The following is a 24,373-nucleotide window of genomic DNA, read 5'->3' on the forward strand; positions in this document are numbered from 1 at the left end:
CAATCAGTGGTGGCTTTGTATAAAAACGAGCAATGACCGTTGAATGGAACCATGTGAAAAATGGTACCTGTGTCAATAAAAGAATGGCAAAGCAGAATACAAGAATATAAGAAAATGAAAATATGTCACTATGGCAATGGCAGAGCAGGGTGTGTCGGAGCTAACTAAGCTGGAGACGCTGGAACCTACGAGCGATAACAGAAAGCGCTGTGAAGAGATACCCCCCTGTGAATAGGGGACATGAACAAAACAGGGGTGTGCCAGAGCTAACTGAAGCAAAGCCAGGGACGAACAATAACAGAGAAACACTATGAACATGGTAGATAAGAAACTAAAAAGCGCGCAAACGTGAAGACACAAAGAGCTGAGTCACAAAGACACCTGAGGAAGACTCATTACTTCAGCCTCACGACCACCAGAGAGACCCCCAGGAGGATTAGCAGGCATGCGCAACAGCTCCAGGAAAAACCACAAACTCCTCGGGAAGTGTTTGCCTATGATTAAACTGCTTTGTGAATGTGTATGTGAGCGGGAAATAAAAACCCTGCAGCTGCATGTGTACAGTGCGCAGCTGCAGAGATAAACTGCCTGTGCCCAGCGCTGCTCCTTGCTTGCCAAAATAAAACTCCTTAAACTTAGCTCTAAGGTTTTGGTGGCTCAATTTTAACAATTTGGGGGCTCGTCCGGGAGCACCAAAACTCCGCAGACTAAGAACCTAGGACGGAAAGGTGCACCTCTGCCTTTTTTGCAGACCCTCCTACCGCACTTAGGCTGCGAACTGGCAGTGATATTTTAGACCTGGAAAGGCAAGCAAGGAAAAAAAAAACCTGAGAAATTTGTGAGTTCGCCGGCAAGAGACGCGTTGAGACCTGTAATGCTGCACGTAGATCTGAACGAAGCAGCCTTGCAGTGTGAGTATAAAGTGTCACCGTTCGGTTGGGTTGGATTTGGCTGTCTGAAGTGCATGAGTGAGGCGGAACGCAGCTCTGAAGCGAGTGCGGAGGTTTTTCAGTGCCGCGGTTCCAATCCCTCACGAGAGGCTTGGCCGGGGAAACACCGAAACGAGTGCAAAGGCGACTGGACAGCCATAGGACAAACCGCTGCCAAGGGGTGGGAGGATAGGAAGGGACCCAAAAGTTCCGAGAAGAGATTAGCAGACATTACCCCGAGAGCCCGTTAGGGACAAGGACTACAAACTGGAATAACCGTGGGTCCCGAGAAGATAAAACGAAAGAGAAGTTAGTCTGTTATTGTGTGGTGATATGGCCAAAGGAACTGGTATGTTTGGGTCCTTTGGGAACTGAGCTTGTCAAGCCCTGGCAGTATTTGAGCAACAAGGAACCATTCAGCCCGAAGGAGGCTGGATACGCTGATCTCTGGAAGCAGTCAGCGGAAAGAAAAGTTAGGAAGGGGACAGAGGGGAGAAAGAGGAGGAGTGGGAGCCCTTAGACAACCTACCACCCCTGTATGTAGTTCACCCTCTTTGCCGCGGCACCCGTCTCGGCCCCCCGCCCGGCTCTGGCAGCGTCCGCTTCAGCCCCCCCTTCCCCCGTGCCACGGTCGTTTAAGGCCCCCCCCCCCCCCGCTCTGGCCGCGGCACACACCTTGGCCCCCCCTCTGGCGGCATCCGCTTTAACCTTGCCCCTTGCCACAGCCGCTTCAGCACACGCCCCCCCCCCCCCCCCCCCGGCTCTGGTCGCGGCGCCGGCAGTAATGGAAGTGGTCCCCAGAGGACAGAAAATAAACAAAGCCTCTGGGGATCAATAAGGCAAAAAGAATCCCCCACAGGTTGGGTAGAAAGATTAAGAAAAAGTTTACAGCTGTACTCCGGCACAGATCCAACTCCACCTGCTGGAGCCGCCCTCTTGAGAACACAGTTTGTGGCCAACACTGGGAGGGGGACATTAGAAGGAAATTGGAGGAACCAGAAGCCTGGCGAGGCAGGGGCTGGAGGATCCTTTGAGAGGATCTTTTAAGAGAAGCCCAGAAGGGATGTGCCCGAAGGGACGCAGAAGAACAGAAAGCAAAGGCTAAGAACTCGGTAGCAGCAGTAGGGAAGTACAAGCTACAATTAAAGAGTTAAAAGGGACAGGGCACAAGGAGCCTCTGGAGAATCAGGGTTGGAAAGAAAGAGAACCTCCTGTGTGTTACCGTTAAATATTGCCACAAAAAGACACAGGATGAAAAATGATTCAAGGAAGAGTAGGGGTGCCAGGGGCTCTGCCTCCTGGGGACCCTGGGACATCGAGAGCCCTTGATAAAATTGTTAGTAGGTCCCCAGAGGGAAGAAGTAGAATTTTTAATTGACAAAGGAGCAGAAAGAACAACTGTTAAGAGCATTCCTAAGGGAATTGAGAAGGGAAAGAAAACCTTAACCATAACAGGGGCAGAAAGGGGAACCCTTTAAGGTCCCCATATTAGAAAATGTAGAAATTGAACCTGTTAAAAGAACAGAATTGAATGACCTGTTTTAACTTCTTGGGAAGGGATTGGAGCCAGTGACAGACCGGCTCCTGAAACAGGGCTTACTGAACCCTGTATGGCTCCCCATAGTACCCCTATTTCACCTGTGAAGAAGCCAGATGGAACGTACAGGCTTGTACAAGGCCTGAGAGCAGTGAACCAGAGAACACAGATGAAGTTCCCTGTAGTCCCTAATCCATATACCCTGGTGAGCTGCTTGTCTCCGGAATACCAATGGTGTAATGCTATAGATTTGGGCCTGCCCATTAGACAAAGCATCCCGAGATTATTTTGCTTTTTAATGGGAGGATCCAGAAACCAGGAGGAAGCAGCAGCTGAGGTGGACTGTGCTGACCCAAGGGTTCACAGAGTCACCTAACTTATTTGGATAAGCTCTGGAAAAGATATTGGAAAAGATAGATTTAAATCCAGAGATAAAATGATTGCAATATGAGGACGATCTATTGCTTGCTGGGAAATATGAATCAATAGTTAATGAAACTACAATTAAATTGTTGAACTGTTTGGCCCAGAATGGACTCAAAGTATCTAAAGGAAAACTCCAGTATGCGAAGTAGGAAGTAAAATACTTCAGACACTGGCTGATGAGAGGAGAAAAAAGTTTAGAAACCTTTCCTCCTATTTGTAAATGTGAGTGAACAAAAGGGCATGTGGAGTGTGGGTCCAGGGCTGGGCTGGGCTGAAGAAACCAGTAGCACACTGTTCCAAATGATTAGACCCTGTCAGTAGAGGGTGACCTGCCTGTGTACAATCTATAGTGGCCACAGCTTTGTTAGTAGAAGAGGTTAGAAAGATAACTTTTAATTACCCTCTCCAGGTATTTACCCTGCATAATGTAAGGGGAAATATACAAAAGTGGTAAACAAATAGCAGGATGCTTAAATAGGAGGCAATACTCATAGATTCCCCTCAATTAGAATTGGGCGTTAATGGGGTCCAAACCCAGCTCAGTTTTATTTGGGGAACTAAGCTCAAAGTTAGAGCATGATTGTCTTAAAGTGACAAAACTGGAGGTGAAGGTGAGGCCTGATTTAAAGGATTGTGAGCTCACAGAAGGGGAAAAAATTATTTATAGGTGAATCTTCAAGAGTGATAGAAGGACAACAAAAATTAGGATATGAGATTGTGGGAATGGACTTAGAGGTTAAGGAATCAGGACCCCTGAGCCCTGGGTGGTCGGCTCAGGCTTGTGAATTGTATGTTTTATATAGAGCATTTTAACTTCTAGAAGGAAAAGTGGGAAATGAGATGATGTTTGGAATGCCATATACTCAGGGGATGCCTATGGATGAAAAGCTAGTTGGAGACTGCAACATCTCTAAATATGTTAAAGCATTGGCAGAAAGAATAAAGGAGCTCAGAGATATTGGTGCTTTAATTCAAACACCACCCCTGAGTTTCCCAGTGCACAACATTAAACCGGGAGAAAAGGAGCTGATAAAAACTTGAAAAGCTGAACCATGAGTCCCTCAATGGGAAGGACCCTTTGAAGTCTTACTAACCACTGATACAGCAGATGGCCTGCAGAAAAGGGATGGACACATATCTGCTGGGTTAAAAGGAGTAAATCTATTTATGGATGGCAGGTAACTTCGACACCAGGGGGGGACAACCATTAAATTAAAGAGGAAGACTGAATGAGTTATGACAGACTGTCAAGGAAACTTCAACCCCTCCTGAGGAAACTATTAAGAATTCATGGGTGTGGAGGATCTTGATGATCTTTATAGAAATCCACGGAGATAGTTAAGGAGGGGAGGAAATAAAAACAAAATTTAACTTGAATTGGAACAAAAGTCATGTAAGCATTGTGCAGACGAGCTTGAATGGTGCTGTGTACAGTGTGGATTGTGTGCAAGACACTGACGGGAACCTAAGGATTGGCTCCTGAGGGAAGGAGTCTGTATGGCTTGCAAGTGGCATTTAGAGAAACTTAGGAGTAAAGGAGAAACTTTGTTATTTTCTTGGCATTACACTTCAGCAAGGTACTTCATTGTCCCCAGATCAAATGTTCAAAGATATCGAAGGACTAATGGAAGCAATCAGATGTTGCACTCTATAAAGGCTATAATGTAAAATAAAGTAGTACCAGTAAAAAGTGTTGTTATAACCCAAGCACGCAAGTTCCCTGATATGGGGAAAAGAGAGAGAAAAGCCTGTACAGAAATGAGTAAAGCTGGAATATAGTTATACATCAGACTATGACCGGAAATAACTTGATTAATAAGGAATTGAAAAGAAACTTTTTTAACTCTATGTTGGGGAGGGTATTTCTTGTTTCACCGATCACAAAAATCGCCATCCAGACGGCTGAGAAAAGGTGGACACACACCTCCCGAGGAGAAGACACCCCCAACTCGCTGATCCCATGTATACAAAAGGGGTGTGATTGGTTTTTTTTGTATATGCCAAGCATGTAAGATCATTATATATATGTGAGTTGTAATGAAAATTGGTGGCACCATTGTAGGTATAACTGCCCCCATCAAGGGTACAGGGGTTTAAGTAAAATTGAAAGAGGATTAACTAATCTTACACTGGACAATTTGAAAATATAGGAATAATATCAACTGGATACTCAGGTAGAAGAGCAGAAGTGTGGAGGTACTGTGCAACCCAAGAGTGAAGAGGACACCTGGAGAGGAGAGCCTCTAAGTCCCCTGAAGAATACCCTTGCTGTCGAGATGATATATGCCGTTGCTCGAAGCAACCAAGTAGACAGAGGAGACAGAGGGGTAAAAGTGTGGGGAATGGTTGGAATAATGCTTGGCCTCCTCAAGTCTGGGACTACAGGTCCCCGCCTAAAATGCCACCAAATGGTGAAGCATGGAAGACAAACTCTTGTCGCCTTTACCTCCCACACCCATATTAATGCAGTTTGTTATAATGTGCAACAATTAGAAATTTGTTCCTTAGGGGGATGCAGTTTTTGGGTAGGCCACAACCTAGCGATAGGGTACCCAAATGACGGAACAATGGCCATGGAAAGGAGAGTTGTTAACCCCAGCCCAGTGAGTGGAACCGGACTGAGGTTACGGAATCACATGTCCTGAAGGATGGATGTTAAACAATGAGGTATTTGGGCATTGCTGTATTAAGCAAAAAGGAGATGTATTCCAAAAAGGGTAGGAGAATTAGGTTGTAGGAACCTGTTAACAACTAATGGCAATTCTGCCTCACATTGGTGGCCCCATAGCCCTGAGGGATATTGGAATAAGAATTGTGCTAATGAAACTGTGTGTTATCATTCACAAAATAACAGTAACCCTTTTATGGAGATAATTGGACTAAAGAATTTTTGGGAAAACCCTCAAAGGAGTGATTCTGCAAGGCAAGCACCAGATGGGTTATTCTGGGTTTGTGGAAAGAGGGCCTATGCAGAATTGCCAGGAAAGTGGAAGAGGTTCTGTACTATTGGAATAATACAACCAGCCTTCTTTCTGTTATCAAAAGCTTGGTGGAAAAGAGTGGGGTTTATTCTTTTATGTGTTTTTGGAGGATTGATATGCATAATTCCTTGCGTTATTTGCTTGAACCAGACACCAGTACAAGAAATGCAGGGAGACTGGGGAGGGTCAGGTGTAAAGATGTATGTCCTCAAGAAAAAGGAAGAAGAAGGAAGTCGAAGTCGAGTGGAAGGAGTACTTAGAAGGACGGAAGCATTGACACGGGTAAATATGATCAAAAAGAAAATGGGGGATTGTGAAAAATGGTTCCTGTGTCAATAAAAGAATGGCAAAGCAGAATACAGAATATAAGAAAATGAAAATATGTCACTATGGGAACGGCAGAGCAGGGTGTGTCGGAGCTAACTAAGCTGGAGACGTTGGAACCTACGAGCGATAACAGAAAGCGCTGTGAAGAGATACCCCCCTGTGAATAGGGGACATGAACAAAACAGGGGTGTGCCAGAGCTAACTGAAGCAAAGCCAGGGACGAACAATAACAGAGAAACACTATGAACATGGTAGATAAGAAACTAAAAAGCGTGCAAACATGAAGACACAAAGAGCTGAGTCACAAAGACACCTGAGGAAGACTCATTACTTCAGCCTCACGACCACCAGAGAGACCCCCAGGAGGATTAGCAGGCATGCGCAACAGCTCCAGGAAAAACCACAAACTCCTCGGGAAGTGTTTGCCTATGATTAAACTGCTTTGTGAATGTGTATGTGAGCGGGAAATAAAAACCCTGCAGCTGCATGTGTACAGTGCGCAGCTGCAAACTGCCTGTGCCCAGCGCTGCTCCTTGCTTGCCAAAATAAAACTCCTTAAACTTAGCTCTAAGGTTTTGGTGGCTCAATTTTAACAACCATAAACAATAACTCTTCTAGAGTTAATGTTATGCCTTAGGAGAGAGGGAAAATGGGATGAGGTTGTGTATGCAGGTGTGGTTTTCTATCTGAGAGATCATCCTGAATAGCAGGGAGACTGTAGGCTCAGAGCTCCATGACCCACTGGTTCTGGCCTTGGGAAAAGCTAACCGAGACAGACATGCAAGAGCTGGACTACGGAGGTGTTGTTCAGTATTTAGTATTGGACAGAGGTGTCTAAACCCAGAGAGTTCTAGGGAGGATCTCAGGGGTCTGTCTTGTTCAAAACAGTTCTCGCACACTTCGAGATTGGATACGAGAAAATCAACTTGATTTAGGTAGAATAAGCAAAAGCAGCGCTGGACGGCCGGGGAGCCTCCTGCCCACCCACGGCTGGCAACACGTCTGAGCTTTCCAGCCCCTTTATAGACGCAACTGCCACGGGGCAGAAACTTTCCATCGCCTTACACGCATGTCTGAAGGCAGTCAAGGGGTGTTGCCAGGCAGACATTGTAACAGGTCTATGCACCAACCACAAGCCAAGAAAACCTTTAACCAGAATAACAGGAACAAAGAACTTTTCAGTTAGAACAGCATGGCCTGCTCCTCCCTGGTAATCCCTTCCCCCAGCCATCTCAAACCGGCATCCACTGCAGAGGTGGCCTCGAGAGGAGTGTCTGCTTTTGCCATAGGATCTAATTCTCGCTTCTGGTACAGTAATTTATTAAATGATCCCAATTTACTTGTCACATGTCTGAATTCTACCAGCCTCCAGCCCAAGCAGAAGATATGGCAAGGGGGGCTGAGGAGGCAGAACAAATTGACGGTGCAGATGAAGGGGACAGCTCAAAGGAAGGAAGCCCCGTGGCAGCACACACTAGGGCACTAAGACCAATTATCCAGGCACCTTTAAGGCAGGCAGTTGGTCCAGATGGTGAACCAGTTTGGCTAAAAATATCCTTTACCACCCAAGATTTGGATAGCTGGAGGGTGAAAGCTCAGCAATATCGAAATGGTCTGATAGGAACAGCAGTGTATTTTTGGTTTTTGGTCCGGCGACATAACCCAGACTGGGAGGATGTGCAGTTGCTACTGGGACAAATGACTGAGACTGAGAAGCAGCTGGTTCTTAACAGTGGATTAGAAATTGCCACTGAAAAGGCTGAGGGTACTCACCAGAACCCAAGGGATTTATTTCCCTTACAAGATCCTAGGTGGTATATGAATCAAGCTGCAGGTCATGAATGGTTAAGACAATATCAGGATTTTGTTACTAAAGCAATCGAGAAATCAATCCCCAAAGCAATTAATTGGTCAGTGATGGATTCAGCATGATAGGGACCAACAGAAACACCCTCTGAGTGTTTGGACAAATTAAGGGAGGTTATGAGGGAACACACATCTCTGGACCCAGGTCTGACATAGGGATCCAGCAGCTGGCATCACTATTTATAGGACAGGCTGCCAGTGACATCAAGAAAACTTCAAAAGCTGCCTGTAAGGGAGGGAAAGGACCTGGAGGTATTACTGGATGTAGCCTGGAGAGTATTTTCAAATAGGGAGGATGAAACTAGAAGGAGGAAAAGATGTTGGCAGCAGCACTACAAGAAGGAGGAGTGAATAAGCAAAAGGTCACAAGAATAAGGTTAGAAAAGGATCAATGTGCCCTGTGCAAATAGAGGGGCACTGGAAAAATGAATGCCCAGAGAGGAGGAAGTCTAAATGGCATTTGCAGGCACAGACCGGGACAGCCTACCCTAGCAGAGCCACTGGTTATAGTGAGGCTAGGGAAAAGGGAAAAGCAGCTGGAATTCTTAGTAGATACAGGAGCAGCTTTTTCAGTGTTGGGTCAAGCCTTGGCACCTCTTGATGAGAGCAGGGTTGCTGTGGCAGGGGCTGCAGACCAAACTGAGAAAGCTTACTTTCTAAAGCCTCTTAAGTATAAATTGGGGAAATCTTGGGGCATACATAAATTTTTGTATATGCCCAAAGCACCAAAGTCACTACTGGGGAGGGATCTTTTGGAAGCCTTGGGAGCAGAAATCAAATTTGATAAAGGGAATATTGAATTTAAAGTGGGGAAGGATCAATTAATTGAGGTTTTGAGTTTGGCCCTTCTAGAACCATCTATTCCAGAAATGAGTAAGAGGCAGGAAATAGAAGATCTGGTATAGCCCAAGGTATGGGACACAGACCAACCAGGTCAAGCTAAGAATGCCTAAAGGATGCCTTCTTTTGCCTAACCCTGAGTCCAGACAGCCAACGGCTATTTGCCTTCAAGTGGGAAAACCCAGAGACTGGACAGAAGACTCAGATGACTTGGACTGTTCTACCACAAGGATTTAGAAAGAGTCCTGCTATCTTTGGCAATCAGTTGGCCAAAGACCTGGAGCTGTGGCAGAAATCAGAAGGAGAAGGAAAGGTGTTACAGTATGTGGATGATATTCTATCGCTACCAGAACAGAACAAGGATGTGAGTTTCTCCACAGAAAGTACAAATGGGCCAGAAACAGGTCACCTACCCAGGACATGAGCTTTCTGCTGGACAATGAGTCTTGAGTCCAGGAAGGAAGGAGGCAATCTGTTCCATTCCGCTGCCAACCACGGTAAGGGAACTGAGGACCTTCCTCGGGATGACAGGCTGGTGTAGACTATGGATTTATAGCTATGGGTTATTTGCTAAGCCCTCCTATGACTCGAATCAGTTGTAAAGAGGTTATTGTTCTTGGGTTGGGTTTTGTTTGTTTGCTGCAGAATTCTGTGCTGATACAGTAGGATATTTTCTACTGCCCCATATTGATTTCGAATATTCACAACACAGCTCAGTGACCCCCGAGCCAGCGGGACTGAGCCCGAGCGTGGGTGCACACAGCCGGGACGCCTGCACACACAGCTACAGCGCTGGGCACACAGCCTGGGGCACACCCAGCACTCACAGACCCACGGACAGCACCAGTGGCCTCTTCCTGCTCCTCTGCCGGCTGATCAGAAGCAAAGGTGCCTCAGCCTTGAGTGGGACTCTACACACACACAGAGATAAAACACGGGCATCAGCAGGCAGTGCGGCTGCCCGGGCCCTACCGGGTGTCCCCAGTGGCTGGCACCTCAACAGCGCAGCTCTGCTGCGGGCTGGCTGGCAGAGACCCTCCTCACACAGCTCTGCCTGTGCTCGGGCCTCGGCTACCCGCGACCTGCCGCTCCCCCACCCTCCCCCCCTCCCCCGCTCCTGCAGCCGTGGTGCGGGAGCGCCGCTGGCCCCCACCTCGCAGCGGGCTCGGAGCCGCTCCGGGGGTGGGTCCGCCCAGGGCCGCAGCAGCGCTCAGCGGGGCCGCCGCGCCCGAAGCGGAGCGGGAACCCGGCCGGGACCGGGGCTGGGAGCTGGGCGAGAAGCGGAGCCGAACTCGAGATGGCCGCTCCTTGCCGCTGCCGCCTGGCTCAGCTCCGGCTCGGCTCGGCTCTGCTTTGGCTCGACTCCACTGGAGCTCAGCTTTGCTCCGGCTCGGGTCGGTTCGGTCCGTCTTGGCTCGGCTGAAGCTTGGCTCGGCTCGGGCTCGGCTCGCTTCAGGCTCGGCTCGCTTCAGGCTCGGCCTCTCGGGGCCGCCGAGGAAAGAGCCCAAGCCAGGGAGGCCTCCAGGCTGCCTCGCTCTGTCCCGCGTCCGGATGAAGGTTCCCCTGGGCAGTCGCAGCCTTTGGCTGGCGCGTTCGGGGCAGAGACACTGCGGAGGGCCTGGAGCCCTCCAGCTCGGGCGGCCTCGAGAGGTCCTGCCGGAGTCAGGCTGCTAAGCAGGGAGGTGCCTGGGCTAGGAGGCACCCGGGAGCTGCATGAACACGCACATACGGGTGCCAGCAGGTGTGAGGGGTTCCTTGGTGTGGGCACTGCTGGACAATGGACAGTGCGGGAGGCATTTCCAGCCCTGCTGTTCACAGCAGCAGAAGCCCACCTGATGTGGCAGGACTGCATCATAGGCTCACTGTGTTTGGACCCCACCCGAGACCCTGTCTTGGTGCAGCAATGAAGCAGAAGATTAACATGGAGGTCCAGGAAGGAGATGCAGGGACACAGTGGATGTAGGCTACCTTGGCCTTAGCAAGGCTTTTGACTCTGTCTCCCATAACATCTGTGGGATGGAAGAACAGAGAGTGAGATGGATTGGGAAGTGGTTAGACAACAGAGTCCCGAGAGTGGTGGTCAGTGGTGCCAAGTGCCTCAGGGAGCAGTGCTGGCTCTGGTCCCATTCAGCATCTTCATCAATGCCATTGCTGAGGGCACAGACAGAGTCTGCTCAGCAGGTTTGATGGCGATACCAAGCTGGGAGGCTTGGCTGAGACAGCTGGAGGCTGTGTGGCCATGCTGGGAGGCTGGGACAGGCTGAGAGCTGGGCACAGAGGAACCCAATGAGGTTCAGCAAGGATCAGTGCAGAGTCCTGCACCTGGGCTGGAGAGCAGCCTGTGGAGGGGGACCTGGCAGTGCTGGTGGGCAGCAAGTTCTGCATGTCACAGCAATGTGCCCTGGTGGCCAAGAAGGCCAATGGGGTCCTGGGGAGCATTAGGAAGAGTGTGGCTAGTAGGGCTAGGGGGATTCTCCTCCCCCTCTACCCTGCCCTGGTCAGACCCCACCTGAAATATTGCATCCAGTTCTGGGCTCCCAGTTCAAGAGGGACAGGGGTCTGCTGGAGACAGCGCAAGGGAGAGCTGCAAGGTTGCTGAAGGGACTGCAGCACTGCCTGAGGAGGAGAGGCTGAGAGCCCTGGGGCTGGTCAGTCTGCAGAGGAGAATGCTGAGAGGGGATCTAAGCAATGTCCATGAATATCTGGGGGCTGGGAGTCAGGAAGGTGTCTTGGAGTACTGTATACCCCTAAATTCCTCTCCCTCCGTGGCTTGAATGGGAGAGGAAAAGCCACCTGTTTCCCCCTCCCCCCCCTCCTTGCCCTGCAGGCGTGAAGGGGGCAGCAAGGGGCCCTTAGGCATGAGGGGTGCCCGTGCAGTGCCCGTGCTGGGATCAGGCTGGGATCAGCTGTGCCCTTCGCGCCCAGGCAGTGCTAACTCTGCTCTGTGTCTAGAGAGGGTGTAAATATTGGGGGACATCCTGCCTTTGGGGTTCCACCTTGGATTCGTTCCCGCCTTAGAGTTCGCGCCTGCCTGAGCATTGGTGCCTGCCTAAGAGTTCTCCCCCCCCCACCTCGCCTGTCCTGGATACAGTAAGAGCCCAGCACTCCAAAGGACTGCTTCACAAATCTTAACGACCCTTAATGACTCTTCAGAATGCATCAGAGAGCCCAGGCCGCGGGACCAAGCCAGACTGACTGTGAGTGATTCTGGCTCATCTTTATTATTAAGTGGGAAATGCTTTTCATTAATAGCTAAAGCCTTTTCCAACTTCTGACTTCCAAAATAGTCAAATTATCGATGGCATCCTGTAGATCTTCTCAAAGGAACTGACTCTGGTAACTAAAACTCAATTTTCTGTCTTTAGTTTTGGGGGAGGGTTTTCGGGAAAATAAAATAACTCTATTTTTGTATAAAATTCCTGACTCGGACACATTAAATTCCTGCTTCTGCAACAGAAGGGTAGGGCAGGGACAGCCTCTGCTCACTTGTGCCCTGGCACAGGACAAGAGGCAATGGATGGAAACTGCAGCACAGGAAGTTCCACCTTAACATGAGGAAGAACTTCTTGACTGAAAGGGTCCCAGAGCCCTGGAGCAGGCTGCCCAGAGAGGTCTTCTCTGGAGCCCTTCCAGCCCTGTCTGGATGCATTCCTGTGTGACCTGTGCTGGATTCTCTCTGGTCCTGCTCTAGCAGGGGGCTTGGACTGGCAGATCTCCAGAGGTCTCTTCCAACCCCCAGCATCCTGTGGTCCTGTGTGAACCTGTGTTGTGGAGGGCTGGAAGGCCCGAAAATAGGCTTATTAAATGGATAAATGGGGCACAACGGGCCTGGTGCCATGAAGTCTGGCCTGCCCAGGACCCCTGTTTGTGTAAACATGTTTGTGTAAGCCCATGTGCCCAGCTCATGCTTGCCGGGTGCTGGCCTGTGTGCTTACCATGTTTGGAAAGACCAGGCCTGTGGCTTTTGCCTATTATGGTATTGTTTGGCTGACTGCCAAAACCTGATTGGTCATTGTGATGCCCAAAGGGCCATTAATCTCAGCCCACATAGGGGCACACAGGTAAACAACGTGCCCAGACTCCCCTGCGTTGCTCACGTTCACTTGCTCATTGTTAGGCTTAGACTCGCCAGCACAGCTTCTTGCTTATGCCTGCCTGCCTAATTGCTTTGCTGTTATTACAGAGACAGGATCTCCCACAGTCTCCCAGCCAGCCCTGCACACCTGCACACCACTGCGGTGAGTTACCAGGACCAGATCCTGTATTGCCTGCCTTTACCTACGGAGCTCAACTCCCGAGCAGCCGTGCACCCTATTGCATGCCTGCTGCCTTATCATTGCCTGGTAAGCGCCACTGCTGCTGATTAACCAGGAGCAGACACCACATGTCTGCACGCGATCGGCCTGCTAGCCAGTGTGAGACCCTGCTCAGACTGCACGGCATCGTACTCCTGCACCTGAGGTCCTGACAGCAGTCCCCGGACAGAGCGTCCAGAAGAAGCCAGAAGACAAGGGCAGAGATTGCATCCTTCGCCTGGAGAACAAGGTCAGAGACTGTCATTTCCCCAGAAACCAGGCAGATTCTCCTTTCCCTGAAGCTGGGAGGATTCCAGCCTCAAAGTCCATGGGCAGACTCCTGTGAGGGTTGGACGCCGGCACAGGCTGTGAGGGCAGACTCCTGTGAGGGTTGGACGCTGGCACAGGCTGTGACATAGCCCCAGAGAGTGATTGATAATTAATCAAAACTTGTGAGTAAATGCTTTAATGCCTTTGTAATATCTATTGGCTCCTGCCATAGAGCAGAAAGAGCTCTCAGCCCATCTGCTGGGCAAGCAGCATATAGACCCCAAGTGGCATTAAGCCACAGGGAAACTCCTCTCTCTGTTTATAGCTTGAACTGTTCGCTGGTTATTAATAGTTAATGTTTGGATATCAATCCCAGAATGTCTTTCATGACTATATAAGATCCTTTTAATATTAAAATACAGTGGTTGGGGGTGGAGAGTTCAGAATATTGAAGTTAATAAATATGTATTTTTACCGACTATTATCTCGCACCAATTAACTTCTCCCCTCTGCCACAGTCGGCGTAGGCGGCAGAATACCCCTCTGTGACGGCCTGTAAGAAGATAAGGATGGAACTGAAGAGGTCTCTTGAGGATGGAGTCTCTCTGCCAGGCAGGGAGAAACACAGAGCACTGCAGTGTGTCAGGTTGGTGCCTTCCAGCAAGGTGGTGAGTGGTGGCCAGCAGGTGGACAGAGAGAGGCTTTGAGCATCCTCTCCGCAGGGGCTGCACAGCCCCAGCTCACTCACCCTGGGACTTTCCCAGGCTGGCCAAGCGCGGATGTTTCTCCTTAGATTTCACACTAGATGGACCCCAGGTCCTGGATTTTTCTGCCACAGGTTCTGCTGTACAGGCAGCAGCAGCTGGCTCCTGGCTTCCACCAGTGTTTGGGGGAAGAATGAGGACTGAGTGAGAAAAGGGAACATACTTGAACCTGCCTCACATGGAAACAGGGCTGGGCTGGACTCCGATTTGCACAAAATACAGCAGAGTGCAGTACGAAGGGGCAGGTTACTAAATTGACCCCTTCCCCATCGAGGGTCGCCTCCAAAGTGTATCAGTGGAGCAGCTGCAGATGCTACTCTCACTGCAGCTGCCACGGGCAGGGAGGGATGGGGTCCTTAGCACTGTGCCCTCCTGACCTTCCACACTGCCTGCTGCACAGCTGCAAAGCCCTCGCCCTCTAGATTGGCCTGAGTCTGCAAAGCACAGGAGAGGAAGCTTGGGACAAGGCAGTGTGGTGTAGTGTGTAGGGCAGCTCCCTGGCATGCCTGGCACGCAGCTGCCAGCTGCCATTAGACTGTGACATCCAACATCCCTGCAGGACAGGGACACCATTTGCTGTGGATCCCAACTGTAGCCAATCAGACTGCTGCAATTATTTTGCTGACTCAGCCCAGGAAGTCCCAGAACAAACCCAAGGGAAGCCCCTTCTGGTGCCTCAGTTTCCCCTGTCTTGGGGAGGTGCCGATGATCTGGCCCCTGCCTGCTTTTCCAGCTCGGGAGTTACTGTAACTGCTCATCCCTTCATCCAGATGGGCTTTCCCAGGACACAGTCCAAGCCTAGGCTTGTTGGGCTCCTGCATCTCCAGACATTTTCCATACCATGCAAGCAGGACTAGGGAGGTGAAACTGAGCAAGATGTTGCCTGATGCCAGCCAAGGGTTTCCCTTGCCCTCCCAGAAGAGCACTGCAGAACACTTTTTGGACTTGACATGTTTCCTAGAAGCTCTGAGGCTGGTGTTGAAGTCCCTGTCTGTGAGATGGACCTGGCCCCAGAGTCCTGCAGCCCCAAGACCACAGCATCGAGGGCTTGGCTGAGCAGTTGACACCAGCTGCAGACTGAATCCTGCAGAGAGTTTGTAGGGTAAACTGCTTTGGGAACAGTCAGAGATGGGTTCTTGCCCTGGATGTTGGGCTTCAGGCAGGTGAGGCTGCATGCATGGTCTCAGACAGCCTGACTTCCCAGTCTGAGCCAAGGAGGCCAGAGGAGCTGGGGCAAGAGCTGCCCTGGGAGCAAGGCACTCTTCTCTCTGGGCGGCATGCCCACTGCTGGACAGCCCCTTCCACCCCCAGCCCTGGCCACTGGCATGTGAGGCACTCGGGTGATGAAGCGACAGCTGCAGGGGCCCTTGTGCTGCCTCAGGAGCTCTGGCAGCACCCGGGAGCCAGGCTGGGATCTAAATTTAACATCATGCTTTGTGTGTTTGTACAGGCCAGGGCAGGCTCCAGCCCCCACTCCCCACTGGCTTCTGCTGGTGCGTGGAGCAGACAAGCTCCATGTGGAGGGACATCTAGAGGATCTCCAGCTGACCCAGGGGGCTGTGGAGGAGGAAACGACTAGGAGAGAAACATCATGGAGCCTGCTTCACCCCAGGATGATATGAGGAAGAGGCAGCAGAAGGAGAAGTCCAAGAAGCCAGTTCCTCCAGCAGCCCCCCGGCCAGCCAGGGCTCTCTTCTGCTTGACCCTTCAGAACCCCCTGCGCAAGGCTTGCATCAGCATCGTGGAGTGGAAGTATCCTGCTGGCTGCACGGCCTTGGGAGCACACCTGTGAGTGCCTGTGGGCAGGGTGCTGAGGAGCAGGACCCCATGGGGCAGGAAGGAGAGCTGCCAGCACACCCCAAGCCTGTGCCCAAGGAGCCCTGGCAGGTTGTGTGGCAAAGGCAGTGGCTGTGAAACCACAAGAGGGACAGGCCTGTGAGGAGCGTGGGTAGGGAGGTGTGGGGACAGGCAGGGGAGAGGCTGCATGGCAAGGGGCTTGGGGAGAAACAGGGCAGCCTGCTGGTGAGAAAGGGTCTGGGATGAGCTGGGAACCAGGCAGAGGAGGAAGGGCAGGCTGGGGGAGTGGGAGTTGAGAATGGAGCTGGGGACAAGAGGCTGCTCAAGGAGAGAGGTTTGGGAGTGGGTAGAAAGAGCATGGTGAGTTGCTTGGCATGGCTCTGTGTGTGTGGCACTGCTTGTGTGATCCCTCATCTACCCCCTGCCCTAGTAGTGGGGGCTGGTCAGTATCCCCTGAATCCTTGCTGCCACGCTTGTCCTCTCAGCCTCCCTTTCCCATCCCTCCCCAGGACTGCTGACACAAGTGAAGACTTCTGTGAGTGCTCTGTTCCAAGGGACAGGTCCTCTTGCCTCTGCCTCCATTTAGGGATGAGTGTTGGGAGCTTGCTCTTTGATTTGCCTTCTTTTCACTGGGGCCTTAAAGCTGGGAAATAACAAGGTCCTGTGTCTGCCACCAGCCAGGAGGTGTTCTAGGCTCTGTTTGCCTGTGCTTTAAGGAAGAGAAAGGAACACGAGAAGAAAGGTTTCACCTGGGCTTCAGCCAAACACTTGGGCTCAAACTAAAGTGATGGGATTCAGAGATTTCTCCATCTGCTCCAACTTTTCCTCTTTTCAGTCGCTGAACCTATCTGCACTTTTGTGGTCTTGGCAGGACCACCCCAGCCCTGGCTTTGCTTCTCTTGGCTGCCTGAGGCTGGCTGTGCTGCTGTGCCTTAGTGGCACAGGGACAGGACAGCCATGGCCTTGCACTGCTGGAGATGCCATCTTACCATATGTGGGCATTTAGGGCATGCTCACAGCTCTGGTGGTGCTGTGCTGGCCATGGATTTTGAACCCTTCTGTCCCTGTAAATGGACTCTGTCCTTTGAGGAGGGGGGGCAAAGCAGAAATTGGGGGATTCTCTGGCATGAGGACTGGGTTCTCTGCAAGCATATGGGAGGGAGCTGTGACTGTGTCTGAAATAGGCACTGGGTATGGAAGAAACTTGTGCACACAGCCTGGGGGGCAGGAGAGGAGCTAGAAATAGGATCTGTGGCTTCCAACACACTAAAACACATACCTGCTCCTGCCCAGGGCATGCACAGCACAGGGTGGGCTTTCCCACACTGCTGCCCAGGAAAGGGGGTGTGAAGGGGAGAGGTGGATGTCCCAGTAGGAAGGCTGCAGGTGCAGGTGGCTCTGCCCTGTGCAGGACAAACGATCCATGGCATCAGGTTTCTGCAGCAGCTCTTCTGTGCCTGCCTTTATTTATACCCAGGCAGGGGCACCTGACAGTCCCCGTTCTGAGATCAGGCTCTGCAGGGTCTGGCAGGGTCATGCCAGTTCCTGAGCCTGTTCTGGTGTTTGGGGCAAGCCCAGCTGCCAGGGGGGATTAGCTGTGACATTTTCTGTGAGGATATCTGGCATCTGACTCAGCATGGCACTGCTCATTCCTTCCTTTGGGCACATCTCTGCTGCTTTGCTTCTGCTGTCAGAGCACAAAGCTGGGCCACAGGAGTGGGGCAGGGTCTTTCCCAGGTGGTTGGATAGTGGAGGGAGGGAATCACTGCCCTCAGTCTAGGGTGAGCGAAAGTCAGGCTGGCTCAAGTCAGGGGCCTATTGCTGCTGAGGTGTGCCCACATCTCCAAAAGCACATTTGCCAGTGCAAGGCCATCTGGGTGCCCTGAACGTGTCTGGGTGCTGTGTGCTGAGCAGCTGGCCCAGACAGCTGATGGTTGTTGGGACTTTGCAGTTCTGAGTCAGCTTTGCAGCCAGGAGGACTTCAAGGCAGATGGGTGAGGAGTCTGGGGAGCCTGAAGGAGCTGCAAGACACGAAGGGCCTGATTCCTGCTGAAGGGTACAGGTTGGGGCTGTTGGATGCTGTGTGGCAGGAGGCTGAAGGAGAGAAAGAAGTGAGACTGCAGTACAAGGAGATGAGGCTGTTGAGGCTCTGGTGCAGTGGCAAGAGGCAGGGACACTGCTGGGTGACACCAAGTACCTCTTCTTTTGGCTCACGCTGTCCTGCTGCATTTCTGCCTCACAACAGTGACAGACTCCCAAGCCTGCAAGCAGGAAGCTGATCCCAGCTCCTGGTACAAGATGGGTCACCCTTCAACAAGGCGCTGCTCATCTCACCTTGAAGCAGGCAGAGAAGCCTCTAACCCCTGGGCTCTGCCCCACTGCCTGGAACAGCCCTGGAACAGGCAGCAGAGGGGTTGCTGGAGGCTGCCAGCCTGTGGCGCTCCTGGGAACAGTCACAGGAGCTCTGCTTGCACTGAGGCTGTAGAGCACCTGGGGAGGTCAGCAGCTGAATGGTCTGTTAGAAGAGACCTTAGCTGAGCTGTCTTGTCCCTGGATGTCCTCTTGCCAGGGAGACACAAGACACAGTGAGTAGAGTGTCAGGGAGACACTCGGGGGTGCTGGGGACATTGTGCCAGAGGCTGCTGACCCCTGAGGATGATTTACTGTGCGATCATGAGGAGGAAACTTGCAGCTCTCCCATCCCCTTGTTATGCCTCCACTGCAGCTTTTCAAATGCAGTCCACTCCCCGTGTGTCCTCTGCCAAAGCTGCCCCTTCCCAGCAGCCATGTGCTGAGTCTCCAGGCCCTGTGTCTCATCCTGACCATTCCCTCCCTCTGCTGGGAACCAAGAAAGGGACAGCAGCTGAGGGTGTGCAGGGGATGAATTCTGACTGCTCTCTCTGGTAGTTTCCCCAGTGCCAGAGGGGCTCTCACTCACAAACCCAGACAGAACAAGCCAAGGCTGTAGCTGCTGTTTCATTTCTGTTTTTGCTCCTTAACACTTCCTCTCAGACCCTTTGAGATCATCATCCTCCTGACCATCTTTGCCAACTGTGTTGCACTGGCTGTCTACCAGCCAATGCCAGAGGATGATACCAACGTTGCCAACTCCAGCCTGGTAAGACCCAGCCCTGCCTGCTATGTGCTGGCAGCCAGCTACTCGCCTCCAGGGCTCTGGAGCTGCATGCTCAGTGTGGCACGGGTGCAAGATGGTGATGCTTGTAGTGGGGGCATCTGCTGCTGCCCAGTCCTAGAATCACAGAATGGCTCAGGTTGGAAGGGACCTCAGAGAGCATCTACTGCAACCCCCTGCCATGCCCAGAGACATCTCTCAGCCAGATTCAGCTGCTCAAGGCCTGATCCAGCCTGGCCCTGAACACTGTCAGGCAGGAGGCAGCCACAGCCTCCCTGGGCAGCCTGTGCCAGACTCTCACCACCCTCACACTGAAGAACTTCTTCCTCAACTCCATTCCCCCTCGGCAGTCTCCAGACACCCTCAGGACAAATCCCTCTGCAGCCTTCCTGCAGGATCCCTGCAGCTATTGGAAGGCAGCTCTGAGGTCCCCCTGGAGCCTTCTCCTCTCCAGGCTGACCAGCTCCAGCTCCCTCAGCCTGCCCTCAGGGCAGAGCTGCTCCAGATGCAAGAGTGAATCCCAATCAGGAGCATTTCAGACTGCCTCTGCCTGCAGTTGTGTCACTGCTGAGCAGTGATGAGCGCTCAGCAGGTACAAGTGGGTGCCAGTGCCCCCCGGGCAGGCTTGCTGCAGCTCGCTGAAGGACACAGTTGATGCTGTTTTACAGATGTTTGAGCAGTAGCATTGTGCCGTGACTGGAGTGCAGGAACCAGCTGTGGAGATGTCAGCCAGGTGGGAGATGCTGCAAAGCGGTGCAGAAACCGCTGCGAGAAGAGTCCACAGGAGGCCGGGAGCCGCCTTTAGGTGGTGAACAAAGGCAGCAGATTGGCAGCTGAAGTGTAGGGGAAGAGAGACCAAAACACAGACTAAGGCCTCTCGGGTTTTTTATCAAGAAAGGGACACATCCTGCTCCAGCAAGGGGCAGATGTTTTAGTTCATTGGGTTTGGAGTAACATTTTCTGACCTTTAATTTCAAACCTGGATTTTCTTGTTGGTACTTTTTAGTTAAAAGGGGGGAAAACCCAACAAGGAATCATCCTGGTTAAGCAGAGAGCCTTCTCCAGCCTAGCCAGTTCTTTCTTTTGGTTTTTCCCAGTCGTCTTGCCTGCAACAAGAGGTTTTGATGTTATCCAAGCCAGGAATTTGCATTATTTTTAGTTTGTCCTTGCCTTGTCCTCTTCACACTCCCAGTGTGGTTCCCTCTGCCGTAATTCCCACTGAGCCTGACTTTGATGACTGAATCAAATCCTCTAAAGATGCTCTTCATGAAATGTTCTGCTCTGCTGATTCAGGACTCCTCAGTGTTGGAGTGGGGGCTGTTGTGTGCAGACATTGCTGGCAGCTTGTGACTTACAAAAGTACTTCTCTTGGTTTTGCCTCCTATTCCATAGAGCCTCTGCAGGGGAAAATATGAAAGCAGTCAAAGAATCAGATCTAAACCACAAAGTAAGGTTTTCCTTGTGCCGCTTTTAGTTCCTTGAGTCACTTTTGTCTCTTTTCCTCTCAAACAGGCCTTTGGTGCTAGTGGAGGTTGTGTTTGCTTCTCATTTCCTTGGAGAAAGAAGAAAATGAGTCCCTGATGGCAGTGTGTTGTGACATGTTTTAAAAATGAGCTCCAGATAAGTCCATAGAGGGCAGGAAATTAACTCCCCCAGAGAAGTCAGTTCCTGGGGTACTCATTCAGCCTCCCAGGGCAGTCAGACCAGCTGCTTGAGCCCCTCTGAGCTCAGCTCAAGGCACTGCCTTTGGTGTCCTCCCTGGCTGAAAGGGCACAGAAGGGTGTGAGGAGTGCAAGGGCCTCAGCTGAGTGGCAAAGCAAAGCTGGGGCAGGGGGAGCAGGAGGAGGGGACAGAGGGAATGGAGGGTTCCTGCTGGGGGCAGTATGGGGACTGGGCTGAGACCAGGGCACCTGTGAGGGCAGAGCTGGAGAAATCCCAGCAGCGGGTGGCAGAGTGACATGAGGTAGGGACAACTTGGCAGCAGCCCAGCTCACAGTGCCCCTGGGCAGGGGCTGATGCAGCCCAAAAAGGGTCAGCAGCCTTGGCCGTCAGTGGGAGGCAGGCAGGGAAGCTCTGAGCAGTGCAATGTCCTCTGCCCTGTTTGGTGTGTGTCAGATCACTTCTGCTGTGTCCTGCTGAGGGCGTTTCCAGCCTGTTGCCTTGCAGCCCTCTGTCTGGAGCCTGGTGTTATTCTTTCATCCATGCTGGGCCCGTCTCTGCCATCATGACCTAATGGGGGTTTCATGGGGCCTACAGTGAGGAGCAGCCAAGGCTGCGTGGGAGCATTTCTTCCTGCAGCAGAGATGCTGCAATGTGTTTAATCTCTCCCTGTCACCTTCTCAACTGTCTTCCTTGCCCAGCTCCTTCTGCAAAGGATTGAGGTTATATAAAGACCTTGGACTCACTGAGGAGACAGAAGGTGTGGGGGTGACCCCAGTGACAGCAGTGGGGACATTGCCCCACAGGCTTCATGGAAGCAGGATCAAAGCCTGCTCCCATTGGAGCTCAAATTCCCTCTGAGAAGCCTCCTGCATCCCGGACAGCTCTCATTCAGCAGGGAAGGTCACTCTGCTCTAGAGCTGGGGTCTCCAGCATGGGGGTCTTGCAAAGGGACAATCCCCTGTGTGAGCTCTGCTTCCACTTGGACCCCACAAGCCACACTTGGGGCTCTGCCTTGCCAGGCCCATGCAGGGCAGACCTGCACACAGTGTTTGCACCAGATCTGGAGCTGGCCTCCTGAAAGCTCTTAACCAGAACTCATTTTAGGGGATGAAAAAATATCCCATAAACCTTCTATGAATCTGTTCCACTTCCTCTCGGGGAAGTGCAGGTCAGCACAGCTCACATGGTCCTGTTTTGGTTAGGTATCTTTTGAACCAGAATGTTCTCCTGAGTTTGACTATTTTGTCTACTTCTAATGAAATCAAAATTGTTTCTGTGACTCCCAAGAAATGCTTTTGACTTTTCACCTCGTTCAGAAACTGGCAGCATTTGTCTTCACTTTGCCTTGGCTTTCCAACCCTGGCAGGGAGCTGACACTGTTTGGGCTTCCTCCAGGAGCAAGGAGATGCAGAATCACAGAATGGGCTGGGCTGGAAGGCACCCCCAAAGTTCATCCATTCTAAGCCCCTTTGCAGTCAGCAGGAACATCCTCCACTAGATCAGGTTGCCCAGAGCCCTGTGATAATGTGTTTAGCAATGCAGGTTACCCAGGGGGATTCACTTAATGCAGTGGAGAGGTCTGCAGCAGAGCTGAGCCTGAGCTCTGGTAACGAGCAGCAGAGAAATAAAGCAAATGTAGGGCAGGATTTGTCTCCTGAGGCAGCTGTCTCCTGCTGTACTTTGGTGTTTGCATGCTGCAAGCACGCAGGTACCTGTTTTTTCCCCACCAGGAGGCCACCCTGAAAGCATCCTGAGGCCACCCTCTCAGAGCATCTCAGAGCAGCTGGGCTGAGTCTCGTGCACTTTGGAGGGCCTGGGGAGGGAGGAGCCACAGAGCTGGAGCTCAGGCTGTACAGAAGACACCGCATAGCACAGGGCATGGGCTGTGTGTAGGCACTCTGCTGGTGCCCCAGATAACCTCTTTATGTGTGGAGGTGTTTAATATCAAGGAATATTCTATCCAAAATCCTACCATTTGGGGCTGCATTGGGTTGTGTCTCACTACAGGGGTCAGGGGACCAACCTATGGAGGTGCCAAGCTCTGGAGATACCAACATCTGGAGGTACCAAGCTCTGGAGATCCCAGAGTCATCTTCCAGACACCAGTAACTGGAGATGTTTACATCTGGAGTCATCATCTTCTGGGCCTGTCACCATCAGGGGCATTTCGCTCTGGAGATCGCCAATTGGAGACAACATCCATGGAGATGCCATGGACCAGAGCCACCTCTTTATGTTGGGATCAAGCCAGCAGCAAGGTGGTCAGTGCTTGGAGGTCTTCAGTGGTCAGTGCCTGGAGGTCTTCATGGAGATGGTCGAGGCTTGGTTGGTTCCAGGGTTTTAAAGCCTGAGCACAGCCCCAGACACAATTCAGTGACAGGAGTTGTCCAGATGAGTCATGGGCCCACCGAGCTAAGAACAGCTCACCTCGGTGTTTCCAATCAAGGTCAATGTCAAGATCAGAGTTGGTATCAACTTGAGCAATCTTAGCAGCTTGATCTGCCTTCTGGTTATGTTGATGTTCCTCAGTGGCTCTGCTCTTAGGCATGTGTGCATCTACGTGTGGATGAATTTCTGAGCTGCTCCCCTTTGAGCACTGGCCTGGGTGACCTCCAGAGACACCTGACAGCCAAAACTCCTCGGAGCTGTGAAAACTGCCACAGCCATGGCAAAGGGGCATCCCTCAGCCTAGCAGCGAAGAGTGGTGTGGGACATGGAGGTGCTGAAGCTGCAGGGGAGGAGTTTTGCATTCCTCTTCCCTGGAAGTGTTTAAACCCAGGCTGGATGAGGCCTTGAGCAACCTGGGCCGGTGGGAGGTATCCCTTAGTGTTCTTTGAGGTCACTTCCAACCCAACTGTTCTGTGACAAACAGCTGTGTGCTCACAGGGCCCTGGCAGTCTCTCCCCCAGGTCTGTAGCTTAGATCTGAACAGCATCGGCTCTGCTGCCAAAGCTCATCACTGCCTTTGCTCCGGAGCAGGCACTGCAGCTGTCCTGGAGGTGCAGGCCAGAGGTGGCTGCTGCAGGAGCAAGCAAAGGGAGCAGAGCCTGACTGGGACTGAGGCTCAAGGGGAGGTGCAGTGGCTGGTGGTGCAGAAGAGGGAAAGGAGAGCACAGAGTGGGGCAGGAGGCTGGGAGTAGCTGGGAGGAATCCAGGGAGGAGGATGAGTGCTGTGAGGCCTGCCACATGCAGATTCCTTCTGCTGGGAGTCCAGAGTGATTCTGGCTGTGTTCTGGTCACCCTGTCCCCTCCCCAGCTATGCCTCACTTGGATCAGCTGGGAGGCTTTTGCTAAGCTCTTGTTCCCCCTGTTGCCTGGGAAGAGACACCAGGAACAGGGAGTGGGGCTCATTCTGGAGAGCTGTAGGGCCTGGGAGCTGCTGAGCAGGCTGGAGCTGGGTCACTACATGGGTGTGGCAGCCCAGGGGGTTACAGGGACCTGCAGCTTTTCGTAGTGGCCTTTGGGAGGCTGAGCTCTTCATACATCCACTCCCAGCTCTGCCAGGCAGCCCTGGGCAGCTTTCCACCATGAGCAGCAAGCTGTGAA

General features: G+C 51.9%; 1 protein-coding gene and 1 long non-coding RNA gene across 3 annotated transcripts in view; both read left to right on the forward strand.

Annotated features, from left to right (window-relative positions):
• The first annotated feature begins 755 nt into the window (after positions 1-755).
• On the forward strand, positions 756-6,764 carry LOC135191381 (uncharacterized). Its single transcript, XR_010308797.1, has 2 exons — positions 756-911; positions 5,043-6,764. It is a non-coding gene; the product is annotated as an uncharacterized LOC135191381 (long non-coding RNA).
• Positions 6,765-15,797: 9,033 nt separating this feature from the next.
• Positions 15,798-24,373, forward strand: part of CACNA1S (calcium voltage-gated channel subunit alpha1 S) — a 43,842-nt gene continuing 35,266 nt past the window's right edge. For both annotated transcript variants that reach the window (XM_064173849.1, XM_064173850.1), the window contains exons 1-2: positions 15,798-15,987; positions 19,045-19,150. In XM_064173849.1, the coding sequence (XP_064029919.1) occupies positions 15,827-15,987; positions 19,045-19,150 (267 nt within the window). In that variant the 5' untranslated portion in view covers positions 15,798-15,826. The remainder of the gene's footprint in view (positions 15,988-19,044; positions 19,151-24,373) is intronic.

The sequence above is a fragment of the Pogoniulus pusillus genome, chromosome 39 (assembly GCF_015220805.1).
Source record: "Pogoniulus pusillus isolate bPogPus1 chromosome 39, bPogPus1.pri, whole genome shotgun sequence".
Classification (NCBI taxonomy): domain Eukaryota; kingdom Metazoa; phylum Chordata; class Aves; order Piciformes; family Lybiidae; genus Pogoniulus; species Pogoniulus pusillus.